The sequence below is a fragment of the Thamnophis elegans genome, chromosome 14 (genome assembly GCF_009769535.1).
Source record: "Thamnophis elegans isolate rThaEle1 chromosome 14, rThaEle1.pri, whole genome shotgun sequence".
Classification (NCBI taxonomy): domain Eukaryota; kingdom Metazoa; phylum Chordata; class Lepidosauria; order Squamata; family Colubridae; genus Thamnophis; species Thamnophis elegans.
In genome coordinates, this window is record NC_045554.1 from 4,055,645 (window position 1) to 4,078,923 (window position 23,279).

A 23,279-nucleotide genomic window follows, 5' to 3' on the forward strand; every position below is an offset into this window, starting at 1 on the left:
CAGAGTATGGATGGTTAAGATGCCAGTGGGCACCCCCTGGACCATCAGCGTGGGAAAGTCCTCCAAGCCAGCAGAGGGGCCCTTGGCACATAAATCCCCCCTAACCAGCCATCAAGAGCCAAGGTGGCGCAGTGGTTAGGGTGCAGTACTGCAGGCCACTTCAGCTGACTGTTAGCTGCAGTTCAGCGGTTCTAATCTCACCGGCTCAAGGTTGACTCAGCCTTCCATCCTGCCGAGGTGGGTGAAATGAGGACCCGGACTGTGGGGGCGATATGCTGACTCTGTAAACCGCTTAGAGGGGGCTGAAAGCCCTATGAAGCGGTATATAAGTCTAACTGCTATTGCTATTGGGTGAACTGCAATCTGTGAATCAGGCACCCTCGGGATGGGGCTTAATCCCAGATGGAAGGGATTCCAATCGGTACCTGCCCTTCCTCAGCAGATGGCACCATGGCAGACAACTGGGCAGTGGGAAAACGAGGGATTGACCTGCCCACCGGTTCCAGTCTCCCCTGCAACGCCCCAAAAGGTTCTTGCCCAACCTTCCTACAGAGAAATGTTCTCAACAACGGAAGAAGGGATTTACCAAGGGGCAAGCTACAGAATGCACAAAAATGTTTTTTATTTTCCATTTTCATAACATACAATCACATGTATACATAGCCAATATCCTATTGTATTAAGTAGTAATTACATCAGTTCCTCTTGCCATCAACGCCCAGAAAGATAAAAACCCATTATTAGCTCTTCTGCTCTCCATACACCTCTTTCTTCTACCTCTCTCCTACCTCCTTTCTTCCCTCCATCATCCTTTCCTACTCTACTTCCCCTTCCTTTCTCCTTCTCTCTCTTCATTCCACTCCTCCTTATCCTCCTCATCTTCCCCCCTTACCCTCTCTCCTATCCCTCTCTTCCTATCTTTCTTCTCTCCTCTGCTTCCCACTCTTCCTCTCCTTCACTTGGTGTATTTCAGCTTCTGAGCAAACTCCCTTCTATGTTGATGGTATTTATGCTTCCATATCAATATACTTAACATATCTTAGTTTGAAAGAAAAAAATAAGGCAAGCTACAGAATGGATGGTGGAAAAATGTGATGAGGCGGTTCCTAAGTTTAGAGATGGAACTAGGTCCCTTTCCTCGTGGGGGCCAATGAAATGCCACCTTTGCTGTCAACTTGGCCACAAAGCGTCAGAGTCACAATGGGTTCCCCCCCCCCCCCCATGCAGACACTATTTGGCTAAAGAAGTAACTCAAGGTGGCAAGCATAACCGATGTTCATTCTTCCCCCTATTTGCCCCACGGCAGCCCTGTCAGATGGGCTGAGAGACTGAGCAACTAGCCCGAATGACTTTCCTCCCGCAATTAAAGTATTGAACTCAAAAAATCATCGCTCAACCTCAAGTTGGTTTGCTCTAGAATTTAGCTCAACTGTCCGATTTAATTCTCTTTTATTCATCGGTTTACATTTTTGTGCTTAAAAACATCTCTTGATATACGGGGAGTCTTCGAGGCACGACCACAGCTGAGCCCATAATTTCCATCGCTAAGTGAAACGTTTAAATTAGTAACAAGGTTGTGAAGCAAATCTGGCTCCCGCATTTGCTAGTTGGAAGGACTCTAGAAAGAGGGCAGAGAAGAGCAACCAAGAGGATTAGGGGACTGGAGGCTAAAACATATGACGGACGGTTACAGGAACTGGGCATGGCTTGTCTAGTGGAGAGAAGGACCAGGGGAGAGAGGAGAGCAGCCTTCCAATATTTGAGGGGCTGCCACAGAGAGGAGGGGGTCAAACTATTCTCCAAGGCACCTGAAGGCCAGACAAGGAACAATGGATGGAAACTGACCAAGGAGAGATTCAACTTAGAAATAAGGAGAAATTTTCTGACAGTGAGAGCAATCAACCCATGGAACAGAAGTTGCCTTCGGAAGTTGTGGGAGCTTCATTCCTGGAGGCTTTCAAGAAGAGATTGGACAGCCATCTGTCAGAAATGGTGTAGGGTCTCCTGCTTGGGCAGAGGGGGTTGGACTAGATGACCTCAAAGGTCCCTTCCTACTCTGTTAATCTGTATAATCCGGTATTATTTGACTGGTATTCCCACTCTAGAATAAACACGTCCTGCGGAACAATATACAGCTAGTCCTTGGCTTAGAGTGGGCACTTCGTGATCGCTTAGTGAAGTCACAATAATTCCCCACCCCCCACCCCGAAAAAAAGATATTTAGAACCCAGTTCCAAAGTTACAACCCCTGCCTCCTCTTCCCCCCCCCAACAAGGTCACGTGACTGCATTTTTTACTACTCGACACAAGTGGATCACAATTCTATCTATGCCCAGCGGATGGGCAGCAAATATATATATATATATATATATATATATATATATATATATATATATGTATGTATGTATGTATGTATGTATGTATGTATGTATGTATGTATGTATGTATATATATATATATGTGTGTGTGTGTGTGTGTGTGTGTGTGTGTGTCACAACCCCTGGTAAGCCCCAATTATGGGAGGAAGGTCACACTTCCACTCTCTGTCTTCGGCTCGTCACAAGAGACCATCCAGACAGAAACCCAATATTTTTTTACTGTTGCCTTTTTGTTACATTTGTTATATTTATGCTGATAAATAAATAAAGGGAGACTAGTATAGATCTATTTCAAGCTATTTAGCTCTCATCAGCTAGTCATACCCTTACTGGGATTCTAGTAAGGGTATGACTAGCTGATGAGAGCTAAATAGCTTGAAATAGATCTATACTAGTCTCCCTTTATTTATTTATCAGCATAAATATTACATACATACATACATACATACATACATACATACATACATACATACATACATACATATATATATATATATATATACTTAAAGTCACAACCCCTGGTATGCCCAAGTATGGGAGGAAGGTCACACTAGTCTCCCTTTATTTATTTATCAGCATAAATATATATATATATATATATATATATATATATATATATATATATATATATATATATATATATATATATATATATATATATTAAAACTGCGGCTACAATTTAGAGAGGGAGAGTTTCCCCCAAAAGTTGGTCTTTATTTTCTGCTTCTGGGGGGGAGGGAAAGCATCCCACAGCAAACAATGGTTTCGCTTAACAACTGCTGTGTCCCCTTAACAACTGACACACACACACACAAAAAATCATAAAATAAGGCTTGGTTAAGCGATGACCTGCTTAAGAACTGTCAGGACTTATGAGATTTGAAGATTTTGGGTTTGCCTTGTTTTCCTAGTTAAATTTCTGTTTTTTTTCTGGCTCCAAAATATAGGAACTCACAATCCTCTCCTTCCATCAGACATCTGGTACCAACCTCAGGGGGAGGTTTGGAGAGTTAACTTAACCAAGATAGCCTGTCCTTCCTCCCAACGATATGATGCTCTCTTCTTTCATACCTCCAGCTAGTAACTGCGTGGTAGATTTCTGCATGGAACAGTGGAGGGCTTCTCCCTGCAAAATATTATTTTTTTTCCGCCCACCTGATTACGTCAGGCTTATTATCATTATTTGGGTAACTGCTTCCCCTCCTTTATTCTGTCATTATTTTGACAGCGTTTATGTTTTTGCTTTGCTAACCCACCTCACAGCTATCATTTGCAGATTTGCCTTGCCAATAAATCAATGGGTTGAGGGGAAACTTCTCTTGGCAGCCTTAGTAACTAATTCCTGAGCCCTGACCCGCTTCCCCTTATGTTAGCAAAGTCAGTGGAAATCCATTAAACCTTCACGCTCTTCCAGGGACGGAAAAAAGCAGAAATGTGTGTGTGTGTTATGTCAAGGCACCTGGTATGCCCAAATATGGGAGGGAGCATACTGCTTCCCTTTTGCCTTTCAGCTCCACCCTAGGAGCCCTCCAGGCAGGAAACCATTTTTGTATTGCATTTGTGCTGCTAAATAAATAAAAGGAGATTAGTATAAATCTATTTCAAGCTATTTAGCTCTCATCAGCTAGCCATACCCTTGCTAGGATTCGAACCTGGGCTGTTTTTACATATTAGGCAGTTGTATTAATCTCTAAGCCACTAGCTCTCCTCCCTTGTCAGCTGAGCCAAGGAAATAAGTAAGTCTTATGTCAGAGCACCTGGTATGCCCAAATACGGGAGGGAGCATACTGCTTCCCTTTTGCCTTTCGGCTCCACCCTGGGAGCCTTCCAGGCAGGAAACCATTTTTGTGTTGTATTTGTGCTGATAAATAAATGAAGTATAGATCTATTTCAAGCTATTTAGCTCTCATCAGCTAGCCATACCCTTGCTGGGATTCAAACCTGGGCTGTTTTTACATATTAGGCAGTTGCATTAACCTCTAAGCCACAAGCTCTCCTCCCTTATCAGCTGAGCCAAGGAAATAAAGTAAGTCTTACATCGAAGCACCTGGTATGCCCAAATATGGGAGGGTGCATACTGCTTCCCTTTTGCCTTTCGCTCCACCCTGGGAGCCTTCCAGGCAAATTCAACCCTATATATAAGAAACACGGAGGGAGGAACTGTTATTTCGAAGTTGCAATGTGGAAAACATTAACAGCAAAGGAAGTAGAAAGGTGGGGAGGGAGGAAAAATATACGGATAAAAAACAAAACTTTGCTTCTTTCTTTTTGGCCAAATTATATATCCTGCTCTTCGGCCAAACTAAGCATTCGGCATCTGGGTGACATCAACTCTTTGTTGTTCGGTGAAGAATAAAAAAAAATTTCTTCCCATTCCAGGTCTTTTCTACTCCGAACGCCACTGAAATAGGTAGCAGAATAGCAGGTGAGGTCACAAAAGTCAAAATGGTGGCCCCAAAAATCTCCGGCGTACATTAAAAAAAAACAACAGACTGAGCATTGAGGTCTCCATCTTTTTCGATCCCACCTTCTCCTGGGAGTCCTCGACTTACAACAGTCTGTTTAGCGACCGTTCAAAGTTACAAGAGCCCTGAAAAGAAGGACCTGGGGGGGGGGGGGTTCACACTGACGACAGTCACTGGCATCCCCGTGGTCACGGGATCAAAATTCAGGCCGGCTTGGCCACTGACTCGCATTTACGACGGTCGGCGTGTCCCTGGGAAGGGGAGGGGTGTCACGTGACCCCCTTTTGTGACCTTCCGACCAGCAAAGGAAGCCAGATTCACTTAACAAACTGAACGACTGACTTAACCACTGCCGGGATTCACTTAACAACGGTGGCAAGAGAAGTCGTAAAAATGGGGGGGGGACCAAACTCGCTTAGTTTTGCGCTGGGCGCTGTCTGAGCTTGCTAGTTTCCTTGCCGATGTTTCATGAGCCAAACCCACCTCGCCGATGATTCACTTAGCAGCAGAAATGCTGGGCTTAACTGTGGTCATAAGCTGAGGACTCCCTGTATAGTTACATTATTTTTTCCCCATTTTTATGTACATTTCTTTATTTATTTAAACTTAGCTATTTATGACCAGATATTATTTACCTATATTATGCTTTATATTTTTACTGTCATTTATTCTCTTACATACAGATTATAGATATACATTCACATAATTATTCTTTTTCTTTGCCATTCTTATATTATTATTATTCCATTTGGAAGGTTATAAGGTATAGTTTAAAGTGCTTTGTTTACCATCCTTCGCACCTGCTAAGACACCACCTTGTTTTCTCTTTCTTTTCTTTTCTCCCTCCCTTCCTTCTCTACTTCCTTCCTTCCTCGTCTCCATCCCCTTCTTCCTTCCCTTACCTCTTCCCTACTCCTACCCTTTTTCTTCTCCTTCCTACCTTCTCTCCTTCTCTTTCTTTCTCTTCCTCCCTCCTCTCCTTCTCTTTCTCTCCCTTCCACCCATCTTCCCTTACCTCTTTCTTCTTCCCTTACCTCTCCTCCACACTTCCTCTCCTACTTTCTCTCCTTCTCTTCCTCTCTCTTCCACCCTCCACTCCTTTCCTTTCCTTCGTCCCTCCATTCTCTACTTTCTTCCTTCCCTCCTTTCCTTCCTTCTTCCCTTCCTTTCTACGGCGCTGAACCCACAATCTGAGAACCAAATGCCACCGTCGTTCAGTTAAATTAATCCTGTGGCACGAATGCCTTTGCTCGGTGGGTGTTTAAATCTTCTTCTCCTTTCTCTCTCATCCGAAAGTGCAGCAACTGGAACAATTCAGAAGTCACCTTCTTAACTTTCGTGGCCTGTACTTAAAATTTAATTCTGGACCGTGTGCATTTGGGCAGAACCACGCTGGGGCGGGTAACTTCTGCAAACTCCCGAGCAAAGTCACAGCAACGTTTCTGGCAAAACTTCTGAATAATAATAATATTTTTTAAAAAAAAAGAAAAAAAGAAAACCTGCTTTGTTTCTGCTGACCAAGCCTGTTTTAAGAGGCTTCAGAGCAGGACGGTGTTTCAAAATAAAAAATCCAAAGATTGATCACGCTGCTGCCAGCTTTTAATGGTTTCTCTCATCACACACCCCACCCAGCGAGCCGAAATTAAAATCCCATCATTCGAATAGCTTAAAACGCAGCAAAGAAATGGAAGAGAGAGATGGTTTGTGTGTGTGTGTGTGTGTGTGTGTGTGTGTGTAAAAACCCAACACAAGGCAAAAAAAGACCGAAGGCTGCGGTTGGAATTTTGGCTGCTTAAAAATTCACCCTGGGCGTAGGAATTCAAAACCCTTTTTTCCAAGCCAGGCAACGGGAAATTGTGCTGCCCTGTTCTTGGCTTCTCCAAAAAAAAACACAACACAATAACAAAAAGAATGCCTTGTGTTTGCCTTCTACCCAAACAACACCACCGTCTCGGAAGGTTGCTTAATGAAGATTTTATTACAGCCATCGTGATTAGACAATTGCACGCAGCGAGGAGCGAGCGGCGGAAGGGAGAATCTTAGAAAACAGAGCCACAAAGATGATTAGGGGACAGGAGGTTACAGCATGCGAAGAAGAACGGTTGCAGGAATGGGCTGTGTTTAGTTTAATGAAAGGAAGGACTGGGGGGGGGGGTGACGAGAGCCGTCTTTCAATATTTGAGGGGCTGCCCCAAAGAAGAGTTTGGGGGGGGGTGTCAACCTATTCTCCAAAGCACCTTAAGCCAGGACAAGAAGCAATGGGTGGAAACTAATCAAGGAGAGAAGCAACCTAGAACTGAGGAGAAATTTCCTGACAGCGAGGACAATGAACCAGTGGAACAACTTGCCACTAGAAGATGCGATTGCTCCCAACACGGGAGATTTTAAGAAGATGTTGGATAACCATTAACTATACAAGTGTGCAAATGTTTGGTTTAATGAAAAAGGGGTGACGTGGTAGCATTCTTCCAATATCTCAGGGGCTGCCCCAAGGAAAAGGGGGTCAAGCTATTCTCCAAAGCACCAGAAGGCAGGACAAGAAACAATGGATGGAAATTAATCAAGGAGAGAAGCAACCTGGAATTTAAGGAGAAATTTCCTAACCGGGAGGACAATGAGCCAGTGGAACAACTTGCCACTAGATTGTGATTGATCCAACATGGAAGATTGCAAGAAGAGATTGGGCATTTGTCTGAAATCGTATAGGGCTTCCATCCAGTTTTGGTCGCCACGATGTAAAAACGATGTGGAGACTCTAGAAAGAGTGCAGAGAAGAGCAACAAAGAGGATTAGGGGACTGGAGGCTAAAACATAAAGAACAGTTGCTGGAATTATATCTAGTTTAATGAAAAGAAGGACTAGGGGAGACATGATAGCAGTGTCCCAATATCTCAGGGGTTGCCCCAAAGAAGAGGGAGTCAAGCTATTCTCCAAAGCACCTGAGGGCAGGATTAGAAACAATGGGTGGAAACTAATCAAGGAGAGAAGCAACTTAGAACTAAGGAGAAATTTCCTGACAGTGAGAACAATTAACCAGTGGAACAGAAGTGGCCTCCAGAAGTTGCAAATGCTCCAACACTGGAAGTTTTTAAGAAGAGGTTGGATAACCCTTTGTCTGAAGTGTTGTAGGGTTTCCTGTCTAAGCAGGGGGTTGGACTAGAAGACCTCCAAGGCCCCTTCCAGCTCTGTTATTTTGTTAGAAACTGCTTCCAGTCTTACCCTGCCCAAATTATGCCACGTGTCCCGAAAACCACCAGCTCTAGGTTGGCTTTTTGCAAAGCCCAGAGACAAACACACAACATGGAAGGCCAAACCTCCTTTGGACTTCCAAACAACCTCTTCTGTTGTTAAAACTTCTCCGTCATCTTCGAAAGCCAAGGAAGGGAGAGTTCTCTGCCGTAACAATGAGGCTTTGATTTCCAACACACACACACACACACACACACACACAACTCCCCAGCCCAACCAGCATCTTTTGTTTCCAGGGAGCAGAAATGTCAGAAGTTCTCCTCCTCCTGTGGAACGCTAGTCCCATCGCAGCATAAAAACCCTGATTAAACCAAGGATCAAAAGAGGGTACGAATTTAGAATAAACAGACCTTAAGGTAAAGGTTCCCCTCGAACATGTGTGCCAGTCGTTCCCAACTCTAGGGGGCGGTGCTCATCTCCGTTTCAAAGCCCAAGAGCCAGCGCTGTCCGAAGACGTCTCCGTGGTCATGGGGCCGGCATGACTCAACACTGCCGAAGGCGCACGGAACGCTGTTCCCTTCCCACCAAAGGTGGCTCCTATTTTTCTACTTGCATTTTTATGTGCTTTCGAACTGCTAGGTTGGCAGAAGCTGGGACAAGTCACGGGAGCTACGCGGCGCAAGGGATTCGAACTGCCGAACTGCGAGACCTTTCTGATCGACCGGCTCAGCGTCTTAGCCACTGAGCCCCATTCAAAAGCAGGTAGTCACCTGGAAATGTTTGATCTAGATCCAGCAGAAAGGTGGAGTATCCCACTCCCACCACCAGCCACAGCTTGACCAACTGAGGGCCAGTGGAGAGCAGGGAAGTTCTCGCAGGGAGCCTCCCCAGCAGGACTAAACGGAGTTGGGTCACCAATGACAACCAGACAAGCTTCTACTTGCCCCTGTAGGAGTGGGGGGGGGGAGGGTTTGTTGCAAGCTGCAGTTTTCATGAATGCAAAATAAAAACCCAAGAGTCCTGTGCCTCTTCCTGTGTTGATTATTTGGGGAAAGAACCCAAAACAAAGAAAGGAGATTGGCGTTGGCTTTGCTTACTCCTGCAAAAAATAATAATAACCACCAAAACTTCTCTTTATTGTGTCTCCTGATCATGGCTGTGATTGCATCACAAGCTCCTTCCCTACAGAAACTGTCACTTGTAAATAAACAAGAGAGCAAAGCCCACTCCCTTCTAGTTCTGATGATGTTACCTAGATGGGTTGTGAAACGCCTGCAAGGAAGCAACCGAGGTCAGAGAGCACCAAGGACCCCACAGTTCCTCCTCCTCCTCCTCCTCCTCCTCCTTGCAAACCTCACTCCCTTCTAGAACTGATGATGTAACCTAGTTGGGCCATGAAACGTTTGCAAGAAAATCACCCAGCTCAGAGAACACCAAGGACCCCACAGTTCCTCCTCCTCCTCCTCCTCCTCCTCCTCTTTGCAAACCCCACTCCCTTCTAGCACTGATGATGTTACTTAGTTGGGCCATGAAACGTCTGCAAGAAAAATCACCCAGCTCAGAGAGCACCAAGGACCCCACAGTCCTTCTCATCCTCTTCCTCTCCACAAACCCCACTCATTCCCTTCTAGCACTGATAAGGTTGCCTAGCTGGGTCAGGAAACGTCTGCAAGAAAAATCACCCAGCTCAGAGAACACCAAGGACCCCGCAGTCCTTCTACTTTCCTCCTCCTCTCCAGAGACCCTTCTAGCACTGATGATGTTACCTAGTTGGGCCATGAAACGTCTGCAAGAAAACCACCCAGCTCAGAGAGCACCAAGGACCCCACAGTCCTTCTCATCCTCTTCCTCTCCACAAACCCCACTCATTCCCTTCTAGCACTGATAAGGTTGCCTAGCTGGGTCAGGAAACGTCTGCAAGAAAAATCACCCAGCTCAGAGAACACCAAGGACCCCACAGTCCTTCTACTTTCCTCCTCCTCTCCAGAGACCCTTCTAGCACTGATGATGTTACCTAGCTGGGCCATGAAACGTCTGAAAGAAAATCACCCAGCTCAGAGAACATCAAGGACCCCACAGTTCCTCCTCCTCCTCCTCCTCCTCCTCCTCCTCCTCCTCCTCCTCCTCCTCCTCCTCCTCCTCCTCCTCCTCCTCCTCCTCCTCCTCCTCCTCCTCTTTGCCAACCCCATCCCCTTCTAGCACTGATGATGTTACCTAGTTGGGCCATGAAACGTCTGCAAGAAAACCACCCAGCTCAGAGAGCACCCAGGACCCCCTCATGTCAACCCTGAGCAAAGCGGATTCTCTTGCACTGGCCGCCTGTCAAATGCCAGCCGAGTCTCCCTGGGAGGTGCTAATGCTAATCCCTCTAAATCGGCTTTGAAGGACTTCCAGCCCTTCTTGGACTCGGACCTCGGGCATCCCACCCTCCCCCCCCACCGACCGCGGCTTTTCCTTGAGGATTTGGCACTTGGCTTGACCTCCCCACGCGACCCACGCCCACGACACCCACGCCACGCGAACAGCCCCCCCCCCCACGCTTCTCTTTGTGCCTTCCCTTTGTGGGGGGGGGGGAGACACCTCCCTGTCCCCCTGTCCCCCCTCCTCCCCATGGCTGAAGACCTTTAGTTGCGGTTCCATCTGCCCCAATTGGGGAGGGGGCACTTTCTTCTCCATCCCTTCTGAGTGCCAGTTGGAGAAAGGGGAATTGGGGGGGGGGGGAGGGAAGAGGACCAGGCTATCACCGCATCCCGTCTTTGGCTCTCTTTCTCCTCCAGCCCCCCCTCCATCCTTCTTCACCCCCCCCCCCATCACAAATCCGATTCCAGGGAAAGCGACCCCAGCCCAGACTTTGCAAGGGGAGGGGGCACCGCCTCCGCTCCCCCCCCCCCCCGCCATCGGCAAAGTGCGGCAACTTGCCCCTCACCTCCTCCGCCGGGGTCTCCGCCGCCGCCCGGAGGGCATCCTCGCCGCCCAGCCGAGCTCAGCGAAGCCCACCCGAATTAAGAGCTCAGCGGCTTCGCCACGTCCCGGTAAAAGCCGGAGCGGAGCAGCGCCGCCTGGCGGCCGCCTCGCAACACAACCCCCCCCCCATCAGCAACGCGTTGGCGGGGACGGACGGCGGGTTGCGCGTTTTGGATTCCCGCCCCCCGTTAAAGACCCGCGCCCGCATCTTCCCCACCCCTTCCCGGGTCTGGCTTTCCCGCACCCAGTCCCGTTCAGACGTACGCTGCGAGTGTCGCAGCTGGGGACTGGGAGCAAAGCCCCTGGGGCTGGGGAATTTTGGGGAGGGGCCTGGTGATATTGGGGAGGAGGGCTAGTGATTTGGGGGAGGGGTCTGGTGATATTGGGGAGGAGGGCTAGTGATTTGGGGGTCTGGTGATATTGGGGAGGAGGGCTAGTGATTTGGGGGAGGGGTCTGGTGATATTGGGGAGGAGGCTAATGATTTGGGGGAGGGGCCTAGTGATTTGAGGGAGGGGCTAGTGATTTTAGATAGGGGCTAGTGATTTTGGGGAGGGGCTAGTGATATTGGGGAGGGGGCTAGTGATATTGGGGAGGGGCTAGTGATTTTGGGGAGTTGCTAGTGATTTGGGGGAGGAGATAGTGATTTTGGGTAGGGGGCTAGTGATTTGGGGGAGGTGGGCTAGTGGTTTTGGGTAGAGGGCTAGCGATATTGGGGAGGGGGCTAGTGATTTTTGGTAGGGGGCTAGTGATTTTGGGGTAAGGGGGCTAGTGCTATTGGGGAGGGGGTAGTGATTTTGGGGAGGGGCTAGTGATTTGGGGTAAGGGGGCTAGTGATATTGGGGAGGGGCTAGTGATTTTGGGGAGGGGCTAGCAATATTGGGGAGGGGCTAGTGATTTTGGGGAGTTGCTAGTGATTTGGGGGAGGAGATAGTGATTTTGGGTAGGGGGCTAGTGATTTGGGGGAGGTGGGCTAGTGGTTTTGGGTAGAGGGCTAGCGATATTGGGGAGGGGGCTAGTGATTTTTGGTAGGGGGCTAGTGATTTTGGGGTAAGGGGGCTAGTGCTATTGGGGAGGGGGTAGTGATTTTGGGGAGGGGCTAGTGATTTGGGGTAAGGGGGCTAGTGATATTGGGGAGGGGGGTAGTGATTTTGGGGAGGGGGCTAGCGATTTGGGTAAGGGGGCTAGTGATATTGGGGAGGGGCTAGTGATTTTGGGGAGGGGCTAGCAATATTGGGGAGGGGCTAGTGATTTTGGGGAGGCGCTAGTGATTTTGGGGAGGTGCTAGTGATATTGGGGAGGGGCTAGTGATATTGGGGAGGGGGCTAGTGATATTGGGGAGGGGGCTAGTGATTTAGGGGAGGTGGGCTAGTGATTTGGGGGAGGTGGGCTAGTGATTTGGGGGAGGTGGGCTAGTGATATTGGGGTAGGGGACTAGTGATTTTGGGGAAGGGGCTAGTGATTTTAGGGAGAGGGGCTAGTGATTCTATTCTAATTCTATTCTATTCTACTTTACAAATAGTTATAGCTACTTTTAACTATGTTTTTTGGGTTAAATAGTCATGGTTTCATTTTCGTTTTTCATATCTGGATTCTTCCTGAAGACTTTTGAATGTTCTTTGCTCAGTTTTTCCCCGGCTGGTGGGAATTTGAGTCTTCCCACCAGGGGTGGATTAGACCGGATCAAGATTTTCTGACCTGGCCTCATGTCTGGGTTGCTTGGAAGGGAATTGAAACTTTTAAAGGAGGGGAAAAAGACGAAATTTAGCCCTTCCTCTCCGGCGAGCAGCAATAAAACACTCAATGGTATGTTGTGTGTCACCCTTCCGAAATACCACAACTATTCCACCCCACGACTATCCCAGCCTGGTGAGGCCACCCTTTGTTTTTGCTGATAAGGGTCACATACACACTTAAAACGGACTCTGGAGCCAAATTCCACACTTCAGTCTTCTCTGCAACTGTTGTTATTTGATGCTGCTGATTATTCCTACCCAACTCCAGATGAGCAGCAACATATATTTTTAAAAAAACCACTGGAAAGGACAGGCAGTCCTCAACTTATAACGGTTGGCTTAGTGGCCGTCTGATGTTACAATAGTATTGGGGGGGGGGGGGTGACAACTATTTTTCATGCTTCGGATGGTTGTGGCATCTCTGTGTTCAAGGGATCAGAATTCAAACGCTCGACAATTCACTCGTATTTCTGACTGTCGCAGTGTCCCGGGGTTACGTGATCCCCTTTTGCAACCTTTGCAGATTAACAGAGTTTGGAAGGGACCTTGTGGGTCATCTAATCCAACCCCCCAATCCAGTTTCTTCTTGAAAGCCTCCAGTGATGAAGCTCCCACAACTTCCCAAGGCAACTTCTGTTCCATGGGTTCATTGTTCTCTCTGTCAGAAAATTCCTCCTTATTTCCAGGTAGATGATAGATAGATAGATAGATAGATAGATAGATAGATAGATAGATAGATAGATAGATAGATAGATAGATAGATAGATAGATGATAGATAGATAGATAGATAGATAGATGATAGATAGATAGATAGATAGACAGACAGACAGACAGACAGATAAATAGATAGATATAGAGATAGATAGATATAGAGATAGATATAGAGATAGATAGATAGATGATAGATAGATAGATAGATAGATAGATAGATAGATAGATAGATAGATAGATAGATGATAGAGAGATAGATAGATACTGTAGATAGTGATAGATAGATAGAGATAGATAGATAGAGATAGATAGATAGATAGATAGATAGAGATAGATAAATAGAGAGAGAGATAGATAGAGATAGATAGAGATAGAGAGAGAGAGAGAGAGAGAGATGGATGATAGAGAGATAGAGATAGAGATAGATAGATAGATAGATGATAGATAGATAGATAGATAGATAGATAGATAGATAGATAGATAGATAGATAGATAAGGTAAAGGTTGCCCTCGCACATATGTGCTAGTCATTTCCAACTCTAGGGGGCGGTACTCATCTCGGTTTCAAAGCCGAAGAGCCAGCACTGTCCAAAGACGTCTCCGTGGTCATGTGGCCGGCATGACTCACTGCCAAAGGCGCACGGAATGCTGTTCTCTTCCCACCAAAGGGGGTTCCTGTTTTTCTACTTGCATTTTTTACGTGCTTTTGAACTGCTAGATTGGCAGAAGCTGGGACAAGCTCACTCCGTTACGCGGTGCTAGGGATTCGAACCGCCGAACTGCCGACCTTTCTGGTGGACAAACTCAGCATCTTAGCCACTGAGCCACCACATCCCTATGTATGTGTAATGGCTTCCCCCTTAAAAAAAAACCTCATTAAAGTTTTCCCATTTTCAGTAACAATAAATACAGACCCAAAGAAGTTATTACTATTTTTTATTATTTAAACCTTATTCCACAAGAAATCCCTCTTGGCTAAGACGGTTTTTATTACCACTGGCCTTAAATAATACTGTGTTAAATATAAAATACTTAGGTTTAAATAAGAGACAAGTGGTTTAAAATACAGGACTTCTTCAAAAATTCACCGACATTCTTGTAAAGTTACAAAATCATGAAAAGTTAGTACAAAACGCTCGGGCGATCGGTGTCACCCATTCGTTGCCCTGATTATAAGTACAAAACGGTCACAAAACAGGAAAATAAAGTCAGAGTTAGCCACAAAAAGAGACTTCAAGGAATCCAAGCTGATTTGGTTTGAAGAGTCCATCAATGGAATTCACAGCAAAGGCAAGAAGACTTGGCTGGCGCCCTTGAAGCTGGGAAGCTAAGCAGGGTCGGGCCTGGTTAATACTTGGATGGGATTCCCGTGGGAAATCCCAGGGCTGTAGGATAGAGTGGAAACTGAAAACGTTATGCTGGAAGAGGGTGGTGCAAATGCTGTCAAGAAAACCACAGGAGGTCTCCAGAAGTAAACTTGACATGATGGAGTCTTCTCATGAATGGGGAAAGCTATCAACCAGAGAGATGTCCAACCTTGGCAACTTTTTAAGACTTGTGGCCTTCAACTCCTAGAATTCCTCAGACAGGCAAAGAATTCTGGGAAATGAAGTCCACACGTCTTAAAATTCTGGAAGTTGAGGTCCATAGGTCTTAAGGTCTTCAAGTTCTCAAGGTTGGACACCTCTGCTATAAATGATGGGCCCAGTTTTTAAACTCACTCTTCTTCTCCTTGGGAAGAAGATTTAAATCATAACTGCCTGGGGTTGAGGAATGAGTAATCACACTTAGGGAGTCAAAATTATACTAAGCAGACTTGAAAGAAGGACCAATGGCCTTTGAGAAGTCTTAAGCTTGTAACAATACCAAAGATCTACTCTATCCATGAAGCTTCATGAGGTAGTCAGAATCCTGGCTGGACTGTTGCAGAATATTGGGAGGGTTGGTTGACTGGTTTTTTACTTCTCCCAGCTAGTAAATATCGACAGAGAGAGAAATCCAGAGCCTACTCAATGCTGGCACTCCTAGTTGGGAATTGTGAGGAGGTTTTACGCAGAGGGAAATGAAGAAAAGAGAACATAAAGCAACATGGTCTCATCTACCATCTTATCCTGAAGGAAGGTGGTCAGGTGGTCCTTTCCACCATCTCATCCTGAAGGAACATTGTCCATTCCACAGTCTGAAGGAAGGTAGTTCCTTCCACCATCTCCTCCATGAAGGAAGGTAGTTCCTTCCACCATCTCCTCCATGAAGGAAGGTAGTTCCTTCCACCATCATCCCAAAGAGTGTGGTCCCTTCCACCATCTCCTCCTGAAGGAACATGGTCCCTTCCATCTCCTCCTGAAGGAACATGGTCCATTCCACAGTCTGAAGGAACATGATCTCTTCCACCATCTCCTCCTGAAGAAACATGGTCCCTTCCATCTCATCCTGAAGGAACATGGTCCCTTCCACCATCTCCTCCTGAGGAACATGGTCCCTTCCATCTCATCCTGAAGGAACATGGTCCCTTCCATCTCATCCTAAAGGAACATGGTCCATTCCACAGTCTAAAGGAACATGATTTCTTCCACCATCTCCTCCTGAAGAAACATGGTCCCTTCCATCTCATCCTGAAGGAACATGGTCCCTTCCACCATCTCCTCCTGGAGGAACTTGGTCCCTTCCATCTCATCCTGAAGGAACATGATCCATTCCACCATCTCCTCCTGAAGGAACATGGTTCCCTCCATCATCCTGAAGGAACATGATCCCTTGCACCATCTCCTCCTGAAGGAACATGGTCACTTCCATCTCATCTTGAAGGAACATGGTCCATTCCACAGTCTGAAGGAACATGATCCCTTCCACGATCTCCTCCTGAAGGAACATGGTCCCTTCCATCTCATCCTAAAGGAACATGACCCATTCCACAGTCTGAAGGAACATGATCCCTTCCACCATCTCCTCCTGAAGGAACATGATTCCCTCCATCATCCTGAAGGAACATGATCCCTTCCACCATCTCCTCCTGAAGGAACATGGTCCCTTCCATCTCATCTTGAAGGAACATGGTCCATTCCACAGTCTGAAATAAGGTCATCCCTTCCACCATCTCATCCTGAAGGAACGTGTTCCCGTCCACCTTCTCCCCACATTTCTTCAGAATGACATGGTCAAAGGGCTTCAGAAATTGGTTGGATGCCAACATTTTAAAGTTACACAGATATCTTACATTATTACCTCCCATTTAATCATCAAGAGATCTTGACCTCACGGAAGTTACGTCAGACAGCAAAGCCGTAACAGTTCTACCTCTACAATCTGCTTGGAATGGCTTAGAGAGGGTCAGCATCATAAGAGGTAGAGTAGAAGGCCATCAGAGGACTTATTTTGGGGGTAGGAGAGAGAATGGAAACACAACCATTGAACCCATGGACCCTTAAAAGTCTCTCCAACCAATCTCTTGAGACGTTTCTCGCTTCTTGGTTGAATTCCTGGGCTCTCGAGTTGTAGCAGATGTTTCCAGTGGTTGCTTCCTAACTGTCCTTATCACTAAGACCCATCCATTGGTCCTTTCGTGTCAGAACTTATATCTAATAATAATAATAATATGTGTTGTCACAGTTCTTTTGTAGTTCCATCTTCAAAGTTCTGAACCAGGGCAAGGAGTCCAGTCTAAAAGCCATCATCTCACCTTGGAAGTCCTGAAGAACATGGAGGAGCAGGACCAACCTTCCAGAAGATACCGAAGGAGGAAGGAAGGATCTCCTCCTCCCTTTGAACCTGTCACTTGGGATCCTTAAGGCAACTACCTGGAGATGTGAGAATTGAGAGCATCCGGACGATAGAGGTACCTCCAAATAGCGTAGTAATGAGTGCCAGCTCCGAACGCCACAAAGAGATGCCAGATGGCATGGGCGAAGGGGATGCGCCCATCACTCTTGAAGAAGACCGTACCGAAGCAGTAGAAGATGCCACCAGCCACCAGCTCCACCAGACCATCCGTGTTGGGCTGCAATAACCAAGATAAACAGAGGAGGGAGTCAGTGGACTCGCAGAAGAAGACCCAGAATCCGTGAAAAATCAAACCCAGGTAAGTCCTCGACTTAGGACCACAACTCAGCCCCAAATGTCCTTCACTAAGCGAGGCCGTTGTTGTTGCGTCTCATTTTATGATCTTTTTGGGGGGAGTGTCACCGTTCTTAAACGAATTTCTGCAGTTGTTAAGTGAATCCTATTGTTCTTCAGCCAGCCATTGAGCCAGCTTGGGAAGGTCAGATATGATGATCGCATGACCCGTGCTGCAACTGTCATACGTCCATGCCAGTTGCCAAGCCCCTAAATTCTGATCACATGACCATGAGGATGCGGCAACGGTAGCAATTGGTCATCAATCAATTTTTCAGTCGCTAAGCCAATGGCGGTAACTCTACAGGGCTACCCGTAAATTCCTGATTGGTTCAGGAGGAGACCCTTGCACGGGTAATCCTCGGGCAATACAACTGAGCCCCCAATTTTTGTCGTCAAGTAAGGCATTTGCTAAGTGAGCTTCCCCCTGTTTGACGACCTTTCTGGCCTCCAATTGTTAAGGGAGTCACTGCAGTTGAAAAGTTACCGTATTTTTCAGAGTATAAGACGCACCTTCCCCCCCCTAAAAGAGGGTGAAAATTTGGGTGCGTCTTATACACTGAATGTAGCCCCACCCACCCACCGTCCCCCACCCTTCGGCCTCTGCCTCCCAGCAATTTACCTCCTTGCAGCAAACGGGGAAAATGTGGCTTGCGGAGGCTGCAATAGGCTACAGCAATCCCTGAAACAGCTGATGATCAGGAGGCACACTTAAACTGAAAGTGAAACTTGCTATTTGCTGCAAGGAGGCAAATTGCTGGGAGGCAGAGGCAGATATTTTTTTTCTTGTGCTAATCAGGCTGATTGCTGTTTGCTGCAAGGAGGCAAGTCAATAACTATAAATTGCAGTGCTCTACATGGGGCAGCCCTTGAAGAGTATTCGGCGACTTCAACTTGTCCAGAATGCAGCCGCGCGAGCGATCGTGTGTGCACCTCGGTTCACCCACGTAACACCTATCCTCCGCGAGCTGCACTGGCTGCCTATTGGTCTCCGGATACGCTTCAAGGCACTAGTCGTCACTTATAAAGCCCTTCATGGTATTGGACCTGGGTACTTGAGAGACCGCCTGCTGCCAATTACCTCCACTAGACCAATTAGATCCCACAGACTAGGCCTCCTCCGAATTCCATCCGCCGGCCAGTGTCGACTGGCAACTACCCGGAGGAGAGCCTTCTCTGTGGCTGCTCCGACCCTCTGGAACAAACTCCCCGTGGAGATTCGTACCCTCACCACCCTCCAGGCCTTCCGCATAGCCCTTAAAACCTGGCTGTTCCGACAGGCCTGGGGCTAAAGATTCGCTGCCCCTATCTCGAATGGTATGATTGTTGTGTTTTTTAACTATGTATTGTTTTGTGTTGTTGTTAAACTGTCTGTATCCCCCTTCCTTTTCCGAGTTGTGAGCCGCCCTGAGTCCCCTTAGGGAAAAGGGCGGCATACAAATGAAATAAAACTCAAACTCAAACTCAAATGCCCTTAGAATGTTCAAATGATTAGACTTGTTTTTTAAAGACTGCTTTATTATTGTTCTAGACAGCTTAACAAAATGAAGGGGCTTTTTAAAATAAATGCTTGATCTGAAGAGGCCCAGTGCTATTGTACCTCCTTTTAAATAGCAGAGACTAACTAGACTTCCAGAAAAGCACATCAATTTTAACAGCATCTGGACAAGTATAGTCTGAAATGTCGTGACCCGACAATTGCGCGATAGACATATGCGCGCCGACAAAACAGCGGCGATTAAAACGCGATGTCAAAATCGCACCCACAAATTCGCGACGTCAAAATCGCGCCGATAAAAGCACGATGACAAGCACAATAAAATCGAAAAAAATTTAGGGTTAGGGTTAGGGTTAGGGTTATAACGTACGTATACGTGTCCCACTATGTTAAAGGCCCAGCACACTCACTGGGCTGTCTATAGTTTGTTGATGACGCGATTTTGTCGGCGCGCATTTGTCAAAAATCAATTAGCGATTTTGACGGCGCTCATTTGTCCGTCGCGGTTTTGTCGGCGCGCATATGTCTATCGCGCATTTGTCGGTGAACCCTGAAATGTAACACTACAAAGAGTGCATATTGTCTCTACTGTTTGCTGTTTCTTGCAAGGAGGCAAATTGCTGGGAGGCAGAAGCAGATTTTTTTCCCCCTTGTTTCCCTCCCCAAAAGCTAGGTGCGTCTTATACTCCGGAGCGTCTTATACTCCGAATAATACGGTAGTAACCCGATTGTTAAGCGAATCCAGCTTCCCCCGTGGACCTGGCTGGTCAGAAGGTCGCAAAAGGGGAGTCACGTGAGCCTGGGATGCAACTGTCATAAATACGAAACAGGTGCCAAGCGTACGAATTTTGATCACGTGATTACGTAGGGTGCTGCAAAGGCCATAACTGTAAAAAACGGTTGTCACAAGTCACATTTCCCCCCCCACTGCTGTTGTAACTTGGAATGGCCACTAAATGAACTGTTGAATGGCCACTAAATGAGGACTGTTGAATGGCCACTAAGTGAGGACGATCTGCATGGGGATTGTTACGTTCTGCATTTCCTTTTTTTTAAAGCAGATTTTTAAAATTGTTTTTTTCCCCTCTGTAACATCTTGCAATCATCACATTATCATTGTTACATCATCATACCTGTACATATCAATCTTATGGTTCACCGACATATGCGCGCTCAACAAAAGCGCACCGATGAAACTGCAGGGAGAAAACCGCGAGTTCGAAATCGCGCCAAGGAATGAGCACAGAAGCGCACATACAACAGCGCGCCGACAGAAGCGCGCTCTAAACCTAACCCTAACCCTAAACCTAACCCTAACCCTAAACCTAACCCTAAACCTAACCCTAACCCTAACCCTAAACCTAACCCTAACCCTAAACCTAACCCTAACCCTAACCCTAAACCTAACCCTTACCTTAACCCTAACCCTTACCTTAACCGTAATCGCGCTTCTATCGGTGCTCTTTTGTCAGTGCGCCTTTGTGGGCGCGCTGTCGACGTCGCGGTTTTATCGTCACGGTTTTGTTGCCGTGCTGTTGTCGGGCACGCATTTGTCAGGTCACGCAATCTTATACCGCTTCTATCTATTTATATACATTCATCTACCGTTCTGTATATTTCTCTGTTGTTTCTCGGCTGAATTAACTTTATTCCTGTTATGCAACCATTCACACCAGTCATCCCAGATTTCATAGTATTCAGACTCTTCTTTGTCCTTTAATCTTAATGTTAACTTGTCCATTCCTGCACAATCTGCAATTCCCATTGAATGACTTACCATGGAGAGAATGACCAAAGCGGGGAAAAAACCCATTATCAGATAACAAAGCAGCTCCACCAACTTGTACCTGGGGATCAAAAAAGCCAAGCTGAGTTTCAGAACCCTGGATATGGTTTGCAACTCCAGCTAAGCCATGATCGGCTTCCCCTTCCCCCAATTGCTGAATTAATCCCACTTTGTCTGGGCTCACCTCACTCAGGAAGCCATCAAGCCAAGTTTCTAAATCCACAGGGGTTGGGAATACAGGTAGTATCACCATCATTTAAACAACTACATAATCCCTTGCCGAGTGGAGTCTGAGCAACTGAATGAAACTAGCTGTGTGTTTTACTGGCCAGTTGCCCTTCCTGTTGCAAATGAGGAGTTTTATCCAGCAGATATATTCTCATTGTGCCCAGAGAGAGAAAAATCTGCCTCTGCCTAGGATCGAACTCACTCATGGCCTCCTGATTTTGAGATGAGAGTGCCACCTCTAGGTCACCACACCATTCCTAATTTATAACTGGAATTGAGCCCCGGCAATTACGTAAAGGTCGTAAAGTGGATTCCCAGGTGACCAACCCAATTTTATGACTGCGGGAGAGGGGCAGCCGCTGGAACCTCAGACAGGGTTGTAAGTAACTTTTGGGGAAGGGGGGTGTCCGTCATCGTGACCCGTCAAAACCGTGGTACGCAAAACCGCGCTCGACGAAAGCGCGTACCTGACGTCATCAGCAGCGCGATGAAAAAAATTAAAAATAAATTAAATTAAAATTAAAATAAAATTAAAGCAAGCCAATTCACATAAAGGTAAGGGTTAGGTTTAGGGTTAGGTTAAGGGTTAGGTTAAGGGTTAGGGTTAGGTTTAGGGTTACGTTAAGCGTTAGGGTTAGGTTTAGCGTTAGGTTAAGGGTTAGCGTTAGGTTAAGGGTTAGGTTAAAGGTTAGGTTTAGGGTTAGGTTTAGGGTTAGGTTAAGGGTTAGGATTAGGGTTAGGTTTAGGGTTAGGTTTGGGGGGGGTTAGGGTAAGGTTTTCGCTTTAATTTTAAATTTACCGCTCACAGCGCAATGTTTTTATCGCGCTGTGATGACGTCACGTACACGCTTTCGTCGAGCGCGCTTTTGTCTACCGTGGTTTTGTGGTGGAACCATCCGTCATAACTTTGAATACTTGCTAAGCAACCGGTCATAAGCCGAGGACTACCCTACAACAAGGTACACTGCTCCTTAAGTGCCATGAATGCATGCAGCTCTGCACCCTGTTTCCCCCCAAAATAAGACCTGGCGTTTATTGTTCGAACCCAAAAGAAAATAAGACTGGGTCTTAATTTCAGGGAAACATGGAAGGCGCAGTGGTGGGCTCCTACTGATTCGGCCCAGTTCAGCCAAACCGATAGTGGTATGCCGGCCTGAGTCTTGTTTTGGAACTCTGCACATGCACAGAGCAATTTCTATTGAACTGCATATGTACAGTACGGCTATTTGAGAAAACTCGGTTCTTCTGTCCAGACAGCCTGGGCCCATGAGTTATGGGGCAAGTTCTTCCTTCTTTTCATCATCTCCCAACCCCGTCCCTAACTTGGTTCAATGAACAAACCACGATACGGGATGGGAAACGAACCAAGTAAGCGAAAAGGAAGCTCTTGCCCGCGATGCCTTTCGTACCCCACAAGAGGGCGGTATGGACCCAGGAGCAAAGTATGGATTTTTCCCTCCAAGGATTCCCACGCTCCGTCCCTCCTCGCCCGCTCACCCACCGTTCGTGGAAGAAGAAGACGTAGAGCGTCCCGCCGGAGGCCATGATCCAGATGATCCAGCGCATGTGGGAGGCCCAAGGACCCAGCTCCCGCAGGTTCAGCCTGGCAGCACAACGGGGGACATCAAGTCACGGAGAGAAGCCGCCGGCTAGCAAGGCCGGCCGGCTGGCCACCGAGATGGCTTGAAATATCCGCGGGGCAATGGCGCAAAGGAGGCTTGTCACATCTGTGGCGGCCTTTGGGATTCAACAGCCACCTTTCCTACACCTTCCTCCCCCCCCCCATGGCACCATAAGCCTGTTCAATCAAGATTTGACCCTACCCAAGTCTTGTCACCAGCTGGTGGCTTTAGTTGGTTCCACCTGCCTATTCGAAAGACTACGAAGACATGGGAAAACTAGGTCCCCCTTTCTCCCTCTCCTCCTCCCTCCCTCTCTTCCTCTCCCCCTTTCCCTCTTTCTCTTCTGCTTCTCTCCCTCTCTCTCCCCCTTTCACTTTCACTTCTCCTCTCCCTCTCCCACTTTCACTTTCACTTCTCCTCCTTCTCTCCCTCTCTCTCCTCCATTCCTTTTCCCTCTCCCTCACTTCCTCTGCCCCTCTCTCCCCCTTTCCCTCTTCTCCCTCCCTCTCCCTCCCTCACCTTTCCCTCTCCCCCTTTCCCTCTCTCCATCCCCTTTTCCTCTCCCTCCCTCTCCCTCACTTCCTCCCTCTCCT

General features: G+C 47.1%; 2 protein-coding genes across 2 annotated transcripts in view; both read right to left on the bottom strand.

Annotated features, from left to right (window-relative positions):
- The window catches only part of RADIL (Rap associating with DIL domain), a 47,614-nt gene extending 36,568 nt beyond the window's left edge, over positions 1-11,046 (bottom strand). Inside the window, exon 1 of the mRNA XM_032231425.1 lies at positions 10,959-11,046. The gene's annotated coding sequence lies outside the window, so the exon portion shown is untranslated. The remainder of the gene's footprint in view (positions 1-10,958) is intronic.
- A 6,186-nt stretch (positions 11,047-17,232) lies between these two features.
- The window catches only part of MMD2 (monocyte to macrophage differentiation associated 2), an 83,280-nt gene continuing 77,233 nt past the window's right edge, over positions 17,233-23,279 (bottom strand). Inside the window, exons 2-4 of the mRNA XM_032230997.1 lie at positions 22,566-22,667; positions 20,828-20,897; positions 17,233-17,436 (exon numbers count right to left, since the gene is read on the bottom strand). Coding sequence (XP_032086888.1) covers positions 17,233-17,436; positions 20,828-20,897; positions 22,566-22,667 — 376 coding nt within the window. The remainder of the gene's footprint in view (positions 17,437-20,827; positions 20,898-22,565; positions 22,668-23,279) is intronic.